The 22,451-nt window shown below is 39.9% G+C and overlaps 1 protein-coding gene across 3 annotated transcripts in view; it reads left to right on the top strand.

Moving 5' to 3' along the window:
- The window catches only part of ZC3H12B (zinc finger CCCH-type containing 12B), a 605,593-nt gene extending 587,909 nt beyond the window's left edge, over window positions 1-17,684 (top strand). For all 3 annotated transcript variants that reach the window (XM_070784196.1, XM_070784198.1, XM_070784197.1), the window contains 4 exons: window positions 7,431-7,570; window positions 9,509-9,743; window positions 10,383-10,489; window positions 11,773-17,684. In XM_070784196.1, coding sequence (XP_070640297.1) covers window positions 7,431-7,570; window positions 9,509-9,743; window positions 10,383-10,489; window positions 11,773-13,193 — 1,903 coding nt within the window. In that variant the 3' untranslated portion in view covers window positions 13,194-17,684. The remainder of the gene's footprint in view (window positions 1-7,430; window positions 7,571-9,508; window positions 9,744-10,382; window positions 10,490-11,772) is intronic.
- Window positions 17,685-22,451: the final 4,767 nt, after the last annotated feature.

Here is a 22,451-nt window from a genome sequence, read left to right as displayed (position 1 = left end):
AGTATATAATCAATCTGATTTCGGTGTTGACCATCTGGTGATGTCCATGTGTAGAGTCTTCTCTTGTGTTGTTGGAAAAGGGTGTTTGCTATGACCAGTGCGTTCTTTTGGCAAAACTCTATTTGCCTTTACCCTGCTTCATTCCACATTCCAAGGCCAAATTTGCCTGTTACCCCAGGTGTTTCTTGACTTCCTACTTTTGCATTCCAGTCCCCTATAATGAAAAGGACATCTTTTTTGGGTGTTAGTTCTAAAAGGTCTTGTAGGTCTTCATAGAACCGTTCACCTTCAGCTTCTTCAGCATTACTGGTTGGGGCATAGACTTGGATTACTGTGATATTGAATGGTTTGCCTTGGAAACGAACAGAGATCATTTTGTCGTTTTTGAGACTGCATCCAAGTACTGCATTTCAGACTCTTTTGTTGACCATGATGGCTACTCCATTTCTTCTAAGGGATTCCTGCACGCAGTAGTAGATATAATGGTCATCTGAGTTAAATTCACCCATTCCAGTCCATTTTAGTTCGCTGATTCCTAGAATGTCAACATTCACTCTTGCCATCTCCTGTTTGACTACTTCCAATTTGCCTTGATTCATGGACCTAACATTCCAGGTTCATATACAATATTGCTCTTTACAGCATCGGACCTTGCTTTTATCACCAGTCACATCCACAACTGGGTGTTGTTTTTGCTTTGGCTCCATCCCTTCATTCTTTCTGGAGTTATTTCTCCACTGATCTCCAGTAGCATATTGGGCACCTGCTGACCTGGGGAGTTCCTCTTTCAGTATCCTATCATTTTGCCTTTTCATACTGCTCATGGGGGTTCTCAAGGCAAGAATACTGAAGTGGTTTGCCATTCCCTTCTCCAGTGGACCGCATTCTGTCAGACCTCTCCACCATGACCCACCCGTCTTGGGTGGCCCCCACATGCCATGGCTTAATTTCATTGAGTTAGACGAGGCTGTGGTCTGTGTGATTACATTGACTAGTTTTCTGTGATTATTCTTTGTGTGTCTGCCCTCTAATGCCTTTTCCCTTAACAAAATGCAATTTAATTCCTCACGTCTTTACTGAAAACACACATCCTACTTTTCTTAAGCAACCATGAACTGTCCTTTGTATTAGCATTCAGTAGATTAGTGAATGTAAATACCAATGATAATTTCTAAAAACTTCTACTTTCTTATAGAGAATATCTCAAGGTGACACCAAACATTATTCATTAATAGTCCAAAATCTCTTTAGTTTCTCTGTAAGAGGAAGTTAGTGTTCAGTAATTAATATTTTAGAATCTTATTTTATTTAGAAATGACCTAGCTATTCAATAAACCTCCATCACTTAGTTTAGCACAAACCTAGAAATTAAAGTTACCCAAATCTGGAAAGACTATTTTAGACATATATTCCTAAAGTATTTTTATTCTTAATAGAATTTATCTAAAAGCTCCTATCTCATGTACATTTTCTTTCCTTAAAAGTTTCCTCACTCAAGTTTATTTCCTTGCTGACAAACTTGTAAGAGATATAACTTATATTAAACCTAGACACAATGAAAATGCTATGTTTAATATTAATGACTCAGACATGTCTACATTAATTAGATGAACAAACAAATATTAATACCAAGTATTTAATACTGAATATTTCCCAGTTCATGTGAACCTGAGATACATTTAGGTTAATTTCTCTTGTATTTAGAACTGTTTGATTTGTAAGCACTTACTTTTCTTTAAAAAAGAAAATTCACTGGAGGTAAGGGCTTCCCTCGTGGCTCAGATGGTAAAGTGTCTGCCTGCAATGCAGGAGACCTGGGTTCAATCCCTGGGTCGGGAAGATCCCCTGGAGAAGGAAATGACAATCCACTCTAGCACTCTTGCCTGGAAAATCCCATGGATGGAGGAGCCTGATAGGCTACAGTCCATGGGGTCGCAAAGAGTTGGACACAACTGAGCGACTTCACTTCACTTTTCTTTAGGCCAATTAGATTAGAGCTCATTCACAAATTAACCTCAGCAATATTAGCCAAAGACAAAGACACATGCTGAGACATACACATATCCAGACAGACACAATGTGAGATCTAGCTTCATTTTTTAAACGTAGTCATGAATCAGATATCATAACATAAAACTCACTAATTGTAAATACAAATTGGAATAAAAAAATTTTTAAAGGTTTCATTCTCTTTTCCCCCACTCAATTTTAGGAAGTAGAGATGGTCTAGATAACTTGTCCAGAGAGCTCTGGTCTAGAGGCATAGGGAGGGAAAATCAATTTATCTTAGTAGGAGTTATTCCCTTTGGGCAAGAATTCTAAAGAGATTTCTTTTTCTTGAAACTTTCTCTACTGTTTGGGAATTAAACTGGTTGGGGGCTGGTTAACCTTAAACTGGCATTATGCACTTAACTTGGTGCAAATGAAGATTCATAATTTTCATAGATATCTCCTTTTCTTTCCTTTTAATGGTTTTGAAAAGTTGGTTAGCCAATGTAACAAGGGTGTTTTGTGTGTAACTCAGACCAACCTGGACTGTCTTTTTGACTAGAGTAGACAAATTCTCACTTAAGCCTTCTTGAAAGGCTGCTGCTGCTGCTAAGTCACTTCAGTCGTGTCCGACTCTGTGCTACCCCATAGACAGCAGCCCACCAGGCTCCCTCGTCCCTGGGATTCTCTAGGCAAGAACACTGGAGTGGGTTGCCATTTCCTTCTCCAACGGATGAAAGTGAAAAGTGAAAGTGAAGTCACTCAGTCGTGTCTGACTCTTAGCGACCCCATGGACTGCAGCCTACCAGGCTCCTCCGCCATGGGATTTTCCAGGCAAGAGTACTGGAGTGGGGTGCCATTGCCTTCTCCTCTTGAAAGGCAGAGTTAAGCAAAGGATCATTTTGGTAGTTAGAGAATGATTCAGGTGTCAAGTCCAAATATTGCTTAAAAGTTTCTTTCCCAATCTCCCATAATAGTCTGGATTGATTCATTCAGTCTTCACTAGCATTGTTGAACCTTTGTCCACTTTATGATTTTTGGAGAAAGCTCTGGGATAGGTTTGAGTAATTTCTAAGTTAATTCATTCAGTACAAGCCTCTGGACTATGTAACCAAAATTCCATTGAGGGTAATTTCCATCCTGCTTTCTCTATACATTTCCTTGCTTTGCTTTCAGAAACTAACAGCTGTATTAGTTGATATGGATCTGAAAACCTGGGATCGTAAGTTCAGATGGTTAATTCAAAATTTTCAGCAAATCCCAATGCATTCTGAGTTGGACTGGGAAATTTCTTAGCCAAGGCTCTAAGTTCTGTTTGCATCCTGGATGTATAGGAAAGCAACAAGAACAATTCATTTCTCCCTGTAATAGATTTCTCCTTAAGGGAGCCATAATCATTTCTGATTTTTTGATCTTCCTTTTCTGGGAAAAGGAAAGCAGCAGGAGGGAGAAGAGTTGGAAGAGAAAAACTGTCTGATCCAGGCAGTTCAAACAGAAGAGGATATATGGGAAGAGCAGAGGGAGAGGCAGAGTCAGTGCTAGCAGCCTTTTTTAGTTCTGATTATAGCTTCAAGCAATTTCTTGTTTTTGTTGTTGTCATTTTTGTTGCTCAGTCCCTCAGTCGTGTGCAACTCTTTATGACCCAATGGACTGCAGCACTTCAGGCTTCCCTACCCTTCACTATCTCTTAGAGTTTGATCAAACTCATATTCATTGAATTGATGATGCCATCTAACTATCTAATCTTCTGTTGTCTCCTCCTCCTCCTGCCTTGAATCTTTCCCAGCATCAGAGTTTTGTCCAATGAGTCAACTCTTAGCATCAGGTGGTCAAAGTATTCGAGCTTCAGCTTCAGCATCAGTCCTTCCAGTGAATATTCAAGGTTAATTTCCTTTAGAATTGACTGGTTTAATCTCAATGCTGCCCAAGGGACTCTCAAGAGTCTTCTCCAGCACCACAGTTTGAAAGCATCAATTCTTTGGTGCTCAAGCTTCTTTATGGTCCACCTCTCTATCTCATACATGATCAATGGAAAAACCATAGCTTTCACCATAGGAGCTTTTTTGGCAAAGAGATGTCTCTGCTTTTCAATACACTGTCTAGATTTGTCATTGCTTTTCTTCCAAGGAGCAAGCATCTTTTAATTTTATGGCTGCAGTCCTTACCCACAGTAATTTTGGAGACCAAGAAAATCGTTTGTCACTGTTGCCATTTTCCCCCATCAATTTGCCATGCTAGTGATGGGACTGGATACCATGATCTTAGTTTCTTGAATGTTGAGTTTTAAGCTAGCTTTTTCACTCTCTTCTTTCACCTTCATCAATAGGCTTTTTAGTTCCTCTGCACTTTCTGCCATTAGGGTGGTATCATCTGCATATCTGAGGTTACTGATATTTCTCCCGGAAATCTTGATTCCAGCTTGAACTTTATCAAGCCAGGAAATTTTCATGATGTACTCTGCATGTAAGTTAAATAAGGAGTGTGAAAATATACAGCCTTGATGTACTCCTTTCCCAATTTTGAACCAGTCCAATTCTCATGCTTTTTCAATGATCCAACAGATATTTGCAATTTGATCTCTGGTTCCTCTGCCTTTTCTAATTGCAGCTTGCTTATCTGGAAGTTCTCAGTACATGTACTATTGAAGCCTAGCTTGAAGGGTTTTGAGCATTATCTTGCTAGCATGTGAAATGAGTGCAATTGCATAATAGTTTGAACATTCTTAGGCATTGCCCTTCTTTGAGACTGGAATGAAAGCTGACCTTTTACAGTCCTGTGGCCACTGCTGAGTTTTCCACATTTGCTGACATACTGAGTGCAGCACTTTAATAGCATCATCTTTTAGGATTTGAAATAACTCAGTTGGAATTCCATCACTTCCACTAATTTGTTCATAGTAATGCTTCCTAAGGCCTACTTGACTTCACACTCCAGGATGTATGGCTGTAGGTGACTGACCATTCCATCATGGTCATCCAGGTCATTAAGACCTTTTTTATATAGTTCTTGTGTGTATTCTTGCCACTTTTTCTTAATATCTTCTGCTTCTGTTAGGTACATACTGTTGCTGTGTTTTATTGTGCCCATTTTCTCAAGAAATGTTCCCTTGGTATTTCTAATTTTCTTGAGGAGATCTCCAGTCTTTTCCATCTTGTTGTTTTCCTCTATTTATTTGCATTGACCACTTAGGAAGACTTTCTTATCTCTTCTTTCTATTCTTTGTAACTCTGCATTCAGATGGATATATCTTTCCTTTTCTCCTTTGCCTTTCGTTTCTTGTCTTTTCTCAGTTATTTGTAAGGCCTCCTCAGACAACCATTTTGCCTTTCCACATTTCTTTTTCTTGGGGATGGTTTTGGTCACTGCCTCCTGTACAATGTTGTACAACTCTGTCCATAGTTCTTCTGGCATTCTATCAGATCTAATCCCTTAAACCTATTTGTCACTTTCACTGTATAATTGTAAGGGATTTGATTTAGGTCATACCTGAATGGCCTACTGGTTTTCTCTCTTTTCTTCAATTTAAGTCTGAATTTTATAATAAAGAATTCATGATCTGAGCCACTATCAGCTCCTGGTTTTGATGACTGTATAGAGCTTCTCCATCTCTGGCTTCAAATAATATAATCAATCTGATTTCAGCATTGACCATTTGGTGTCCACGTGTAGAGTTATCTCTTGTGTTGTTGGAAGAGGCTGTTTGCTATAACCAGTGTGATCTCTTGGCAAAATTCTGTTCACCTTTGCCCTGCTTCATTTTGTACTCCAAGGCCAAACTTTCCTGTTACTCAGGTATCTCTTGACTTCCTACTTTTGCATTCAAGTCCCCTATGATGAAACGGACATCTTTTTTGGTGTTAGTTCTAGAAGATTTTGTAGGTCTTCATATAACCTTTCAACTTCATTTTTCTTGGCATTAGTGATTGGGACATAGACTTGGATTTCTGTGATGTTGAATGGCTTGCCTTCAAAATGAACCAAGATCATTCTGTCATTTTTGAGATTGTATCCAAGTACTGTATTTTGGACTCTTGTTGTGTATGAGGGTTACTCCATTCCTACTAAAGGATTCTTGCCCACAGTAGTAGATATAGTGGCCATCTGAATTAAATTCACCAATTCCAATCTATTTTAGTTCATTGATTCCTAAAATGTTCACTCTTGCCTTCTCCTGTTTGACTACTTCCAGTTTACCTTGATTCATGGACCTAACATTCCAGGTTCCTATGCAATATTGTTCTTTACAGCATCTTTTTCTTTCTTCACAATTTCGTGAAGAGAAGATTCATTCTTACAGTAGATCTTAGCAACCTCAGCATATGAGCTTTTTTTCTTTCTTTAATTAAGAACTTTCACCTTTTCACTTTACTGTCTTTTCAGCATATCCAAATTGCCAGCACCACTATTTTTGTGCTTTAGAACCATTATTAAATAAAATGAGTTACTTGAACTCAAGCCCTGTGATACTGAAACAGTCAACCTGATAACAAGATAGACTACTAAGTGATTTATGGGTGGGGTATGCTGGACAAAGAGATGATTCACCTCAGGCAGGATGGAATGGGATGGCACCAGATTTCATAACTCTACTCAGAATGGTGCATAATTTAAAACTTATGAATTGCTTATGTCTGGAGTTTTCCATTTAATGTCTTTGAACAATCATTAAATGAAAATGTGCATCATGAACCCAAATGAAGAAGATACTGGGTCAATACAATACTGTAAAGTAACCTCCAATTAAAATAAATAAATTTATATTAAAAAAATAAAAAGCAGAGACATTACTTTGCCAAAAAAAAGATACTGTACATAGGCTTTCTTCTATAAAATTTGGATTACATTATATGTAGTCCAAATCCTTTCTTTTCTCTTTTAGCATTATATTGTGAGCATTTTCCACATCTTAAAATTTTCAAGACTGTAATTTTTATTGGCAAATCGTATTTAATTAATTGTGATAACTATTTTCAGTCAGCATTTCAGTGTATCTTTTTTGCTATCAGTGTTATTTTTTAAGCTTACTAGATGTACTTAAAATTCATTTCCAACTAATTCTCTATAAACTTTATCCAAACCTCTGGTGACACTTCTTTTTTCAGATGATAAATATCAGAATCTTAGAAAAAGGAGATGGTAATAGAAACAGAAAGAGTTGAGAGAAAAGGGAAATAATGATAGGAAATAACCACTAGGGCTGCTTTGAGAGTTGTTATTAACTATTTGTGGCCTTGAATGAATGTGTAATGATAATGGCAGTATTTGTAATAATGGAATTTTTAAAATAACTTTATTTGTTCTCTTAAAAAATACATTTTTGGCATCCTCAAAAAGTAATATATCTGTTGTCAATGTCTTAACACTAAGAAAAAGCCTATTTGTAGTATTTCTTTGTTACTTGTTATCAATCCTCTCTACTCTCATTCCCTATCTTCCTGAAGCCATGGGAATAAAGAAGAGTTTTCCTGCAGAGGAATACAACTTGCTGTGGATTGGTTCCTAGATAAAGGCCATAAAGATATTACTGTATTTGTGCCTGCATGGAGAAAGGAGCAATCCCGCCCTGATGCACCAATTACAGGTACTAATTCAATTAAGACATTTCTTCTCATCCAGAAGCAAAGCTGGCAAGATAGTTTGGGGAGAGCCCAATGCTCCTAAATTAGATAAGTACTTTTCTAAATCTATTAAGTACACTTAAAATGTTTTTTTATTAAGTGTATTTTAAAGCAGATTTTTCCTGATCCAAATAATCTGTTGTGCTGTGGCACAGAGCAGTTAAATAGAGACTTCAATTTCAAGCAAAAAATAAAGCACACAGTTGAAAAAAAGAGTGTTTGTTTCTATTTGACCATAAGCTTCAGACAAAAAGGGGGACGAATTTGGTTATGAATATGACTGAGTTTTCCAAAATACTAAAGAAACCACCATAGACAATGGATCTCATCCTGTAGCAGATAAGTTTCTGTGGGATTTGCAAATTAGGGGTTAGAATAGAAAAAGAGAAAAGTACCATGGCATTCAAAGCTAATTTATCCATGAAGCACAATAGACCGAGTGCCTAGGGTTCATAATATATACTTTTAGGATCCCATGTAAGTGGTTTAATTTTGTTAGCTTTTTAACATCAGAGGGGAAAATTGAATATACCAATAAATATATAATAATGTACCTGACTGGATTATTTGTGTTTATACCAACATAGTTGTAAAGTATAAACCTAACATTTCTTTGTGGAAGAAAAGACCCATGAAGGCAAAAGTGCCTAAAGTTCACAAAAGTTATGATGTGGCCCTATTGGCAGGAGGATCACTACATTCATTTATGAAAGTGAAAGTGAACGTGATTTCGTTCAGTTGTGTCTGACTCTTTGCGACCCCATGGACTGTAGCCTACCAGGCTCCTCCCTCCACGGGATTCTCCAGGCAAGAGTACTAGAGTGGGTTGCCATTTCCTTCTCCAGTGGATCTTCCTGACCCAGGGATGGAACCCCGGGTCTCCCGCATTCCAGGCAGACGCTTTAACCTCTGAGCCACCAAAGCTAGCTCTTAACAGCATTTGAGAACATCAATACCCCAATTCTCTGAGTATCACGTCTTGCCTTATATACAAAATGAGAAGGTTCAGTGTCATGGGGTTGTCTGCCAACTGCTGAACAGGCTTCCAGCCTCAGTCTGACAGTGGATCCTGCTGCTAAGCTGCTGCTAAGTCACTTCAGTCATGTCCGACTCTGTGCGACCCCATAGACGGCAGCCCACCAGGCTCCGCCGTCCCTGGGATTCTCCAGGCAAGAACACTGGAGTGGGTTGCCATTTCCTTCTCCAATGCATGAAAGTGAAAAGTGAAACTGAAGTCGCTCAGTCGTGTCCGACTCTCAACGACCCCATGGGCTGCCGCCCACCAGGCTCCTCCGTCCATGGGACTTTCCAGGCAAGAGTACTGGAGTGGGTTGCCATTGCCTTCTCTGAGAGTGGATCCTGGCCCTACTCAAACTTCTTTCTTCATTAATAAAGAGGCTAAAAGGAAAGGGGGTCAGTACTCATATGCTACCACTTAATATTTTTCCTTAGTCGTGGCTTTCCTTCAGGCAGAAGGCAAAAATGTTAGTCCCTAAGAAAGATATATTATTCTCCTCCTGGCAGACACATCCTCATCATACTTCCCTGGTTTCTTCATCAACCAAAACCTGGCGCTGCAGCCAAAGGGCAAAATAAGCCTCAAAAATGTTAGGATATCACTATTATTTCTTACTGTTCATGCTAGTTTTAAAAAATTTATATGTCATTTAATCTATCTCCTTTGTTTTATCAGAAAGAAAACTGGAGTGGAAAGGGGAAAGCAACTTGGCTAAAATCACAGTCCAAAATGGTGCCATAGCCAGGAATAGTAGCTGCATTCTCTCTAAGAGCAAATAATATATTAAGCTAGTATCAACTTTTATATGTTTTAATATGGGAATAATGCTTTTAATTTCCAAAGATGATTTCTATTCTGTGACATATAATCCATATTTCAACAGATCAAGATATCCTACGTAAACTGGAGAAGGAAAAGATTCTTGTCTTTACACCATCCCGAAGGGTCCAGGGCAGGAGAGTTGTTTGCTATGATGACCGGTTCATAGTCAAACTGGCTTTTGATTCTGATGGCATCATTGTATCCAATGATAACTACCGAGACCTTCAAGTCGAAAAGCCAGAATGGAAGAAGTTTATAGAGGAGCGCTTGCTGATGTATTCTTTTGTGAATGACAAGTACGTTTCTTTCCTATAGGTTCTGAATAGCCTAAATCCAAATTACCACTAAGGACAGATTTAATTTCATTTCAATAAACATTTACTGAACACTTACTGTATATTGTGCATTATGCTGGTCACCATGGGAATAAAAGGCTGAATAAATAACAAAACTCACCCTTAAGAAGCTCAAAGTGTACTTAGAGAAGAGATTCCCACAATTTGTTGGGATAAACTCTATGGTTAGAACTTTTTTTAAATTGCTTTGTCTATGTGAAATGATATGAAAAAGTCTCACAGAGGAAATAACATTTGAGATGAAGTTTACAGACCGAGGAAAGAGGGCTTCTGGGCTTTATAGGTAAAGAGAACATCATGAATAAAGCTATAAAGATGTGAAAATGTGTTGCACATTGGGGGAACCGGCAGACATGTCAGTGTGGTTGGAACTTATAATCCACAGAAGAATGATGTATGGGAAAAATCATTCCTTTCTTGTGTTCAAGTGGAAAGAGAGGGAAGAACTGCAGACTTAGCAAAAGATAAACTTGAGGCAGAAAGGGCTATTAGAAGGCTATAACAATAGTATAAGCAACATGTAATGAAGGCCTGAACTCCTGAGAAGGGATAGTTTACCTCTTGCTTGCTTGCTTTCAGATTTATGCCTCCAGATGATCCTTTAGGACGTCATGGGCCAAGCCTTGAAAACTTCTTAAGAAAGAGACCCGTTGTTCCTGAACACAAGAAGCAACCATGTCCTTATGGTGAGTACCTATATGCAAAACTGAAGAAGTCTGTGAATACTTTTCTCTTCAAGCTTTCCCTTTCAAAGGGAAAATCCTGGCTTGTCCACTCTCTGTGAGTTAAAGTCTGTGTCTTCATATATTTTCAATTAGACATTTAAAGAACCATCCTAGAAATTTCCTGAGAAACAGATAACTAGAATTGAAGGAAAGAATAATTGTCACTAGTTAAAATGATTCATGTGTTCTAACTGTCTCTGTCCTGAGTAGTGTTGTTGGGGGCAGGGAAGTGCAGAAACTTACTTGATCTGTGGAAGAAGAAAGGCCAATGACAAACTGCATTTGGCCCCAAGAAGGATGTGTCTTTCAGGCAGGTGACTGCACCCTCTGTCAATATTACCCTTTTCTTCCAATCTGCACTTTCCAGTTTGCTTCCAAACTTTATCTTCATTTCCTATTTTAAATATAGTTTTCTACACCCATGGCTGATTCATGTCAATGTATGGCAAAAACCACTACAATATTGTAAAGTAATTAGCCTGCAATTAAAATAAATAAATTAATTTAAAATAAAATAAATAAATATATATAGTTTTCTAGAGTGCTTTCATGATCTTATGCAAGTCCCTGTGACACAAAGTTTATGAGCCTAACAGTAAGACATATGCTGCCTGGTCTGAGGCAAATTTGAATGTTCACTGTTTTTGAATAATCATTTATTTATAAGACATCTAGGTGTTTGTTCTCAACTATCATTTATTCATATCATAGAATATTTCATGTTTACTATCTTCATTTAATCCTCACAATGACCTTATAATAAAGACATTATTATGAACCTTGTTTACAGAATAGGAAAATGAGGCACAGAAATTAAAAATCACTTACCAAGGTCACATGGCTAGTAAGTGGCATAGCTGGAATTAAAGCTCAGATCTGACCAGCCTCCAGGCCAATGCTCTTTGCACTGAACCACTCTGCCTGCTACTGCTCTACACTGCCTCAGCATGCACGTTATGCCTAGACAAAGTTGTGAATTTCAGGAAAATGAAGACTGTTCAATGACAACTCTTACCTTTCCCACTGGAGTTTCCTCCCTAGGTTTCCACTTCTTTCCTCTCCACTCACAGTGTGTGATGCCACTATGGTGTTGTCTGTCTCCCGTCTTTAAGAACAGTTAGTTTTATATCTTAAACCCCAAAAGTAAAACTCTAACCTGAGTGACCAGATTGTTAAAACAGCCTCTGGCACAGAGAGTTGCACCACTGTGAGAGAGAGTCTTACCCCAGGGCATTATTTTTCAGGCAAAAAATGCACCTACGGCCACAAGTGCAAATACTACCATCCGGAGCGGGCCAACCAACCGCAGCGTTCGGTGGCTGATGAGCTCCGCATCAGTGCCAAACTGTCCACAGTAAAAACCATGAGTGAAGGCACCCTGGCCAAGTGTGGCACAGGGCTGTCTAGTGCCAAAGGTGACATAACCTCAGAAGTCAAACGCGTGACCCCCAAGCGTCAATCGGATCCCAGCATCCGGTCCGTGGCTGTGGAGCCTGAGGAATGGCTGTCCATTGCCCGTAAGCCTGAGGCCAGCTCTGTCCCCTCACTTGTGACTGCTTTAAGTGTCCCCACAATCCCACCCCCCAAAAGCCATGCAGTGGGTGCCCTCAACACCCGTTCAGCCAGCAGCCCAGTGCCAGGATCCTCTCATTTCTCCCACCAGAAGTCCTCATTGGAGCACATGACCAGCATGCAGTACCCACCCATCCTGGTTACCAATAGCCATGGGACCCCTATTAGCTATGCTGAGCAATACCCAAAGTTTGAGCCCTTAGGGGACCACAGCTACTATTCAGTGTTAGGCGACTTCTCCAAACTGAACATCAACAGCATGCATAATCGAGAGTACTACATGGCTGAAGCAGACCGGGGGTTGTATGCCCGGAATCCCAACCTCTGTCCTGACAATCGTATGAGCCATACCAGGAATGACAACTATTCCTCTTACAACAACCTGTACTTGGCTGTAGCTGATACTCATCCTGAAGGCAGTCTGAAGCTGCATCGCTCAGCATCTCAGAACCATCTTCAGCCTTTTCCTCATGGTTACCATGAAGCCTTAACGCGAGTGCAGAGCTATGGCCCAGAAGACTCTAAGCAAGGCCCCCACAAGCAATCAGTCTCCCACTTAGTTCTGCATGCCCAGCACCCAACAAATGGAGCACGCTCCAGCTGTCCTGGAGACTATCCCATGCCTCCCAATATCCATCCTGGGGCAACCCCCCAGCCAGGACGTGCCCTGGTGATGACTCGGATGGACAGCATTTCTGATTCTCGCCTATATGAGAACAATCCCATGAGGCAAAGACGTCCTCCTCTGTGTCGGGAACAGCATGCCAGCTGGGACCCACTGCCCTGTGCAACTGACTCCTATGGCTACCACTCCTATCCCTTGAGTAACAGCCTCATGCAACCATGCTATGAGCCAGTCATGGTACGGAGTGTGCCTGAAAAGATGGAGCAGCTTTGGATGAATCCTTGGGTTGGAATGTGCAATGATTCCAGGGAGCAAATGATCCCAGAGCACCAGTATCAGACCTACAAGAACCTCTGCAATATTTTCCCTTCAAACATTGTTCTTGCAGTGATGGAGAAGAATCCCCACACAGCAGATGCCCAGCAACTAGCAGCCTTGATTGTTTCTAAGCTTAGGGCTGCACATTGACATGACATAGGACTTATTTCTTTATATAAATATGAATACCAATAATGCACTAATACTATGATAATAGTAACTAATAATTTTGTGTTACACTTTACAAGTTACAGACTGTCATTGAAGTGCATAACAACCCTGTGAGGAAAGTCTTACTAATGTCTTGTTTTCTAGACAAGGAAACTGAAGCTCAGTGAGTTTAAAAGTAACTTGCTGAAGTCACACTGCTAGCAAGTGACCAAGTCAAGACTCACACCCAAGTCCTCTGACTCCAAGTCCTATACCCTTTTGCATTGCACCATGCAGGTAATGGAGGACAAAACCCAGGGGAAAGGCCTAAATGCAAGAGGCCCCAAGGGACTCCATTACCAACTGTTTTCTTAGTCACACACTCTATATTATGAAGTATCAATGACATATCTAATTTAGAGAGCAAGAGTATCAGGATCAATCCATTTAGGATTTTTAATAAGAATATTTAAATCTATTTAAAAGTAAAGACATACTTTATTGCATGGATATCTGACCATTCAATACCTTTATTAACTGAGATATAGGGTCACATTGAAGTTTCTAGAGCTATATTTCAAACCTATTGTTAGCAATTATATTGCATGTATGACTGTATGTATTTAGTTTGAGATGTGTGTATAACCTTTTGTATAGTGGTGATAAAAAAAAAATGGACTTTGCACAGTCTTTAGTCTACAGCTGTATAGATCACAAGTCTGACTTGATGATTTTACATCATATTTCATAGTTTCAACTAGTTTTGAAAGTGAAACTATATCCCGATATTTGAATATTGCTTTCTTAGGCACCAGAGCAAACTGGCTCTATTTCCTTTGCACTTTTTACTTGTCAACATATATTGAGAGTTCTTCACTTTTAAGTCTCTTCACCTTAGTAAATTAGGGATCAGATTGAAGCTTTCTTCTGCAGAAGAGGTGATGGATAGTTCCAAGTTGATACTCTCAAGTTCCAAGCATAGTAGTTGCGTGTGCTAGACAAGCACAGAAGAGTTGGACCAGGACCAAGGGATTTACTACCAGAATTTCCTTCCCTTAATCCCAGGAGATTAAATGACAAACACAACAAGCTGCATTCAAGGGGGGTCCAATGGATGCTCTTTGGACTTCCGACCTATGCAGTATTCAATATCACAGGATGAAATGTATTGAAGGTCAGTGCACCATCATGTAATCCACTTTCTCCTGCCATCTAACCTTTGGGCAATAAGGTCGATCATTGGTGGAGCAGAACTTCTTTAGGAAACAAAATCAGGGGATTTTCTAGGTGGAAAAGCTTCCAAAAGGGGATACTACATCTTTGCTAATAGCTGGCTCAGTTACATACTTCAAATGCATGCAGAGGGTGCACTTGACCTTAGGTAATTCTTAAATGGATTACTAAGGAAGGCAGGACTTTGGGTTGACAGCACTATATGGGCAACTTGTATCTTGCTCAGGGTGGGAACCTTTGTAGCTAAATGCCTCTAGAAGAGGCGTTTATTGTTTTTGTTTTTTTAAACAGCTGCACTAAATAAACCCCTTTTTAAATCCATTGTATATTGCAACATTTTGAACCATGACCAGCTCACTATTTCTTGAGCTGGAACTTGCTAATTTCTATGGTAGTTTTTTTCATGAAAGTTGAGAAGGCCTGGTCTTGGCCTTTTGTTTCTTCATGAGAAGGTGTGACACTGCCTATAAATGTTTCTTACTGTGAAACACTCCGAATGTGAGCCTGTAGTCAGGGTTATTTCTGGTGGTTTGATAACGGCTTGCATGCTGCTTTCTGGCTTTCTGTCTCTGTCCTGGTTGATCAAACTTCCTCTCGGTGTTTCTCTTCATTTTACCACAGTTCACATTCATCTCCTACCCTTTGATCTTTCTATCTCCCAGCGTTCTGAGGAGTAAAAGTATTTTCTGCCAGGTAGGTCCATAGAGTGGAGAAGGCAATGGCAACCCACTCCAGTACTCTTGCCTGGAAAATCCCATGGATGGAGGAGCCTAGAAGGCTGCAGTCCTTGGGTTCACTAAGAGTCAGACACGACTGAATGACTTCAGTTTCACTTTTCACTTTCATGCATTGGAGAAGGAAATGGCAACCCATTCCAGTGTTCTTGCCTAGAGAATCCCAGGGACGGGGGAGCCTGGTGGGCTGCTGTCTATGGGGTTGCACAGAGTTGAACACGACTGAAGCGACTTAGCAGCAGCAGCAGGTCCATGGAGAGTGAAGTGCTTCCTGTTTCACACAAACACCATTTCATACCTTCAACTTCTTGGACCTTCTAAATGTGTCCCATGTCTAAGTCAGGGTATGTGACAATTTTAGATGACTCTACTGCCTTCGTGCCAGTTAGTTCACCTTCCTACAAAAACCATCAATGGTACCCCAGTACCCACTAGCTGCACACTGTACAGAGAAACACAAGATTAATCTTCTCAGATACAGTTCATCTGGAACATGTTTATGTTCAGCACTCAAAAAAAAATTGTAAGCTCCTCCCAATACAGGAAATATTTTTTAAGGCAGCATATGTATTTATTTCCTAAAACCAATTGTCATTCTTCTCATAAAATGTGTATGAATCAAAGCAGCTAGGAGCAATGCCTCAAATAACCAGAAATGACCTTCTGTTGATACAAATTGTATCTCTTTTTCTCCTGACTGTATAGAAACAAATGTACAAAATTCATCTTAAACTAGGTTTGGTACTGATTTTTCATTATGATGTTTGTGGCACTGTGTGTCACAAGGGAGTAGCCCAGGATCATGAGGGAGCTTTTATTTACAAAGGGCAGTAGTTTATAGACAAAGACAATTTTTCAAGGCCTCTTGATTACTATGTGCAACAGATATTGTGCAGTTTCAAGCACTATATGGCATAAGTTTCTCTTTAGCCTATTAAGTTTCATATGTCCTTGAAAAAGATTTTGTGTACAAAATTGTTAGTGTTAGTTGTTCTTCTGTAAGAACCTATAAATGGAGCTGTACAACTAAGAATGCATAAATTGAGCTTGTTTATATTGAGGTCTGCACACTTGACTGTTCCATTTTGTCTGCAATTATAAAACAGCAAATACAAAGAAACATTGAAACCCCTTTGGCTTCCTTGATAATGAGATCAAGCTTCCATCCTGGGGCTAAGTGTGTGTTCTTCAGGATACTTACCTCCACGTACTAAGTAGGGGTTACTGCACAGTGTTTTGTGTGGTTTTCAAGAAGTATATTTTGCAAGAGGTGCTTTGTAATTTTAATTCTTTCACTGAGTTTCTGAACTCATAGCAAGTCTGTGCTTGTTCAGGCCTTAGATTTTGTAGATTTTGTGATTTATTTTTCTTTTTGTGATTTTGTTGTTTTATTGTTATTTTTATTTCAACCTGAAGAAGTGTGACTCTGGAGTGGTATAGTCAATCCAGGGCACCATTTCTGTAAGATGGCTCAAAGGAAAAGGAGCCTTTTCAAAGGTAACATACAGCCATTGCATGCTCTCTTAAGGTGCAAGAAATGGAAGGGGGGATGACACATGCCTTATGGAAATGGTATACAAAACTTTTCTTCTAAGTAATGAAATGTGGATATATATATATATATATAAACACTCTCTCCTAGTTTCCAGGAGAATACTTCTAAATCCATTTTTTCTATTTTAGAATAAATTATCTTTATACAGTAATTCAAACACATCCATTAACTCTTGGCACTGGGTTTTCTTCTTATATAGAAGAGCTCATTTTGAGAGGCACTCAGTTACTGTTTTATGTATGCTTTAAGTATGGGACTTTGTATAAACAACCTTTTTGAGCACCAACAATTTCAATACACTTCATTTAACTCTGGGAACCGGGTCTGGAACTGCACAGGGAAAGTAATGTCAAGTTGTCCAAAGAGCCCTGCTCAGGTGTCCTTCCAACCCTTCTCTACCTTCCCCTAGTTGGTTTCTCCTCAGGCTTGACACTGAGGTGTGCATAACCTGCAACTAAAATGGCACTACACTTATTTCTCATTGGAAATCAAATGAGTATATTTTGGGAACTTGTCTAAGTAGTTGATGCCAAAAGACTCACATATTCCATATCTATCATAGTGTAGCTAGCTATATACATAGGCAGATTGACTACTTTTAGTCCTGGTTTGCATATCATTGAGCTATAGAAGTTTGCTTTATCCATTTGTGGGATTAAATGATACTGTATAATGGCTGTAAGCTTTTATAAAATATCTTTGGGTTCTTTGTTTGACCCAAACATAATGTAAGTCTTAATGACAAAGTGCAAAAGCTAACCAGAGGTGAGTGAAAACATATCCTGTTCCCAGTTTTGTCTGCACCTGAAATGCATGTGCAATGTTTTGCAATATGTTCTCACTAGCATGAATGTGCTGACTACTTCATGAGGTTTTGTTTCACTTATAATCATGATGGAAAATGCTGTATTCTTAACAATGAACTGTAACTACATTTAATTACTGCATAAACTTTTTGTTTACTAACCACTAATGGCTCTGTTTCTTTACATATATCACTAACAAAAGCCATACCACATCTACAAATACACACTCAGCTCCTAAAAATTTAGATTTCTGTCCTTGGATTTGCATCTTGAGATAAACAATAAGAGGGATCTCCCCAAATGAGTTCATCTGAATTTTGTCACAGTAAACATTGTTTTTGTTTTGTCGCTAAGTCATTTGTGAGCCCATGGACTGTAGCCTGCCACGCTCCTCTGTCCATGGGATTCTCCAGGCAACAATACTGGAGTGCGGTGCCATTTCCTTCTCCAGGGGATCTTCCCGACCCAGGGAGCGAACCTGCGTCTCCTGCATTTGCAAGCAGATTCTTTACCACTGAACCACTGGGGAAGCCCTCACAGTAAATATATGCCCTCTAATTTTTTAATACTAACACAGCTGTAAGTGCAAATCAATTGGCTTTTCCAACAGGGCTGGGCTGGTCCAGGCCTCCAACTGGTGGGTTAGAACCTGGTGGAGGGATAAGGGGTCAGGCTTATTTCTCTAAATGACCTACTGTTTCCCCGCTGAATAGTCTCAGGTCCACAGAGACATCATCTGCTGAGCCTTAGCCAGAATATCAGAGCTAGAAGCAGCCTAGAGAATCCTATAGTTCATAGAGAAGTCACGTGGGGACTGTGAGGAGTGCTCAGCTGCATGGACTCCATCAAGGTATAGGTATGAGAACTGAGGCACCAAGAACTGAAGAGATTTGATTGAGGCTGAACAGGGCCAAGAGTAGAACCCCAGGCCTCACTGCTCTCAAGCCAGTGAGCCCTTTATCACAGTGGCATCTGCTCTTCCATGAACCTGGCTTCAGAAATCTCAGGTTTCAGGAGGACTCCAACCAACAACGACCCTTGGTTCTTACTCTCCATGGACCTGAATTAGAAATGGGCTTCAGTAGCCTACTTCTCATCTTTAGGTCAGTCTTTGAGGGCTACGGAAGAGCACTTTTTCCTGGGTTATATGAAGACTTGAGTCCTGAGTTCAAGGCTACCAACCCTGGCATGAATCCACAGAAATCACACATACTAAGCTTTAAGATAAACTTCATATCTATGATCTTTTTGATCTTTACAAGCCCATGAGGCAAATATCCTCCTTTGACAAATGAAGAAACTGTGGCATGATTTGCTGAAGGTTGTTCTCATTAAGTGGTAGAGTGTGTTGTTCAGTCGCTCAGTCGTGTCCAACTCTGCAACCCCATGGACTGCAGCACGCCTGGTTTCCCTGTACTTCACTATCTCCCAGAGTTTGCTCAAATTCATGTCCATTGAGTCGGTGATGCCATCCAACCATCTCATCCTCTGTCACCACCTTCTCATCCAGCCCTCAATCATTCCTAGCATCAGGGTTTTTTCCAATGAGTTGGCTCTTCGCAACAGATGGCCAAAATATTGGAGCATCAGCATCAGTCCTTCCAAAGAATATTTGGGGTTGGCAGCAATTCTTCAGTGCTCAGCCTTCTTTATGGTCCAACACTCACATTCATACATGACTACTTGAAAAACCATAACTTCGACTATATGGACCTTTGTCAGCAAAGTGATGTCTCTGCTTTTTAATTTGCTGTCTAGGTTCATCACAGCTCTTTTCTTCCAAGGCCTGGAACCTATATTTTTGGGTAGCTTCTTCCTCTACACCAGAGCAACTCAGACTTTAGTGTGCTTCAGAATTACCTGAAGGGCTTGTTAAACCAGATTGCTGGCCACTGTCAACCATTCTGATGTAGATCTGGAGTGAGGTTCAGTAATTTGTATGTCTAACAAGTACTAACACCAAAAAAAGATGTGCTTTTCATCACAGGGGATTTGAAAACAAAGTAGGAAGACAAGAGATACCTGGAGTAACAGGCAAGTTTGGCCTTGGAGCACAAAATGAAACAGGGCAAAGGCTAACAGAGTTTTGTCAAAAGAACACACTGGTCATAGCAAACACCCTCTTCCAACAACACAAGAGATGACTGTACACATGGACATCACCAGATGGTCAATACTGAAATCAGATTGGTTCTTTGCAGCTGAAGACGAAGAAGCTCTATACAGTCAGAAAAAAAACGAGACGTGGAGCCAACTATGGCTCAGATTATGAACTTCTTATTGCAAAATTCAGACATAAATTGAAGAAAGTACAGAAAACCAATAGACCATTCAGGTATGACCTAAATCAAATCCCTTATGATTATACAGTGGAAGTGACAAATAGATTCAAGGGATTAGAGAGTGCTTGAAGAACTATGGACAGAGGTTTGTAACATTGTATAGGAGGTAGTGACCAAAACCATCTCAAAGAAAGAGAAATGCAAGAAGGCAAAACGGTTGTCTGAAGAAGCCTTACAAATAACTGAGAAGAGACTCGAAAGGCAAAGGAGAAAGGGAAAGATAATCCAACTGAATGTAGAGTTCCAAAGAATAGCAAGGAGAGATAAGAAAGCCTTCTTAAATGAACAATGCAAAGAAATAGAGGAAAACAATAAAATGGGAAAGATTAGAGACTTCTTTAAGAAAACCAAATAAACATTTCATGCAAAGATGGCACAATAAAGGACAGAAATGGCAAAGACCTAACAGAAGCAGAATACATTAAGAAGAGGTGGCAAGAATACACATAAGAACTGTACAAAAAAAGATCTTAATGACCTGGATGACCTTGATGGTGTGGTCACTCACCAAGAGCTAGACATCCTGGAATGTGAAGTCAAGTGGGCCTTAGGAAGCATTACTACAAAAAAAGCTAGTGGAGGTGATGGAATTCCAGATGAGCTATTTCAAACCCTAAAAGATGATGCTGTTGAAGTGCTGCACTCAGTATGTCAGCTAATGTGGAAAACTCAGCAGTGGCCACAGGACTGTAAAAGGTCAGCTTTCATTCCAGTTTCAAAGAAGGGCAATGAAAAAGAATGTTCAAACTACTGTACAACTGAGCTCATTTCACATCTAGCAAGGTAATGCTCAAAATCCTTCAAGCTAGGCTTCAACATTACATGAACTGAGAACTTCCAGATATACAAGCTGCATTTAGAAAAGGTAGATCAACCAGAGATCAAATTGCCAACATCTGTTGGATCATAGAAAAAGCAAGATAATTCTAGAAAAACATCTGCTTCATTGACTATACTAAAGCCTTTGACTGTGTGGATGACAACAAACTGTGGACAATTCTTAAAGAGATGGGAATACCAGACCACCTAACCTGTCTCCTGAGAAACCTTGATGCAGATCAAGAAGCAACCGTTAGAACTAGTCATGGAACAACGGAATTGCTCCAAATTAGGAAAGAAGTACATCACGGCTATCTATTGTCACCCTGCTTGTTTAACTTCTATGCAGAGTACATCATGCCAAATGCCAGGGTGGATGAATCAATCACAAGCTGGATTCATGACTGCCAGGAGGAATATCAACAACCTCAGATACGCAGATACTGCCTTAATGGCAGAAAGTGAGGAGGAAGTAAAGAGCTTCTTGATGAAAGAGGAGAGTGATAAAACTGGCTTAAAACTCAACATTCAAAAACCGGAGATCATGGCATCTGGTCCCATTACTTCATGGTAAATAGATGGGCAAACTATGGAAACAGTGACAGACTTTATTTTCTTGGGCTCCAAAATCACTGGGGACAATGAATGCAGCAAATAAGTTAAAAGACACTTGCTCCTTAGAAGAAAAGCTATGACAAACATAAACAGACTTTTAAAAAAGCAGAGACATCAACCTGCTGATAAAGGTATATAGTCAAAGCTATGATTTTTCCAGCCATTATATTTGGATACGAGTTGGACCATAAAGAAGGCTGAGCACTGAAGAATTGGTGATTTTGAACTGTGGTATTGGAGAAGACTCTTGAGAGTCCCTTGGACAGGAAAGAGATCAAACCAGACAATCATTAAAGAAATCAAACCTGAATATTCATTGGAAGGACTGATGCTGAAGCTGAAGCTCTAATACTTTGGCCACCTGATGCAAAGAGCCAACTCAATGGAAAAGATATTGGGAAAGATTGAAGGCAGAAGGGGCCAACAGAGGATGAGATGGTTGGATGGCATTACCAACCCAATGGAAATGAGTTTGAGCAAACTCTGGGAGATATGGAAGCCTGGTGTGCAGCAGTCCATGGGTCACAGAGTCAGACACAACTTAGTAACTAAACAACAATTACCCAGGTGGTACTGATATTATCAGAAACTCAGATCTACACCAAACTGTTAACCTGTGTCCTTGGGCAAACCCCTACCCTTTTTCTCTGAATTAATGTCTCAATGTATTAAATTGGGGGACTAGATTTTCAAACTTTTTTTTAGCATCAAAGCCCATTTTGAAAAAATAGAAAATTTATATATGATATCAATACATACACAATAAAAATCCAGGGTGCTTTACAGAAGCACTGGAGAGGAACCAAGGGTTTGCAGCATCATCTTCCCACAGAGCAGATGCTGAAGCTGTGTCCCAGAATATATATTTGCAAATCCCTTGACAAGATGTGGCCTAGACGCTCCTTGAGGGCTCTCTTCTGACATTTTTAGCTGCCAAGACTTAGCATTTCGCAAGAGAGGGAAGAATTGGAGGGAAACTTACCCGTGCGTTAACCTGTGCAGACTGTTCTGCCCGTGCCTGATGGTTGGGTCCACACGGCACAGGAAATCTTAACCTTTGGGGCTGTTAGGCTCATGGATCCCTTCAATAATCTGATTAAATCTGTGAACTAGCTCTAGAAAAATGATTACATATACATACCCACAAAGATATT

The sequence above is a fragment of the Bos indicus genome, chromosome X (genome assembly GCF_029378745.1).
Source record: "Bos indicus isolate NIAB-ARS_2022 breed Sahiwal x Tharparkar chromosome X, NIAB-ARS_B.indTharparkar_mat_pri_1.0, whole genome shotgun sequence".
Lineage (NCBI taxonomy): Eukaryota > Metazoa > Chordata > Mammalia > Artiodactyla > Bovidae > Bos > Bos indicus.
Note: the sequence above shows the minus strand (reverse complement) of the source record. Positions and strands in the feature narration are given on the sequence as shown.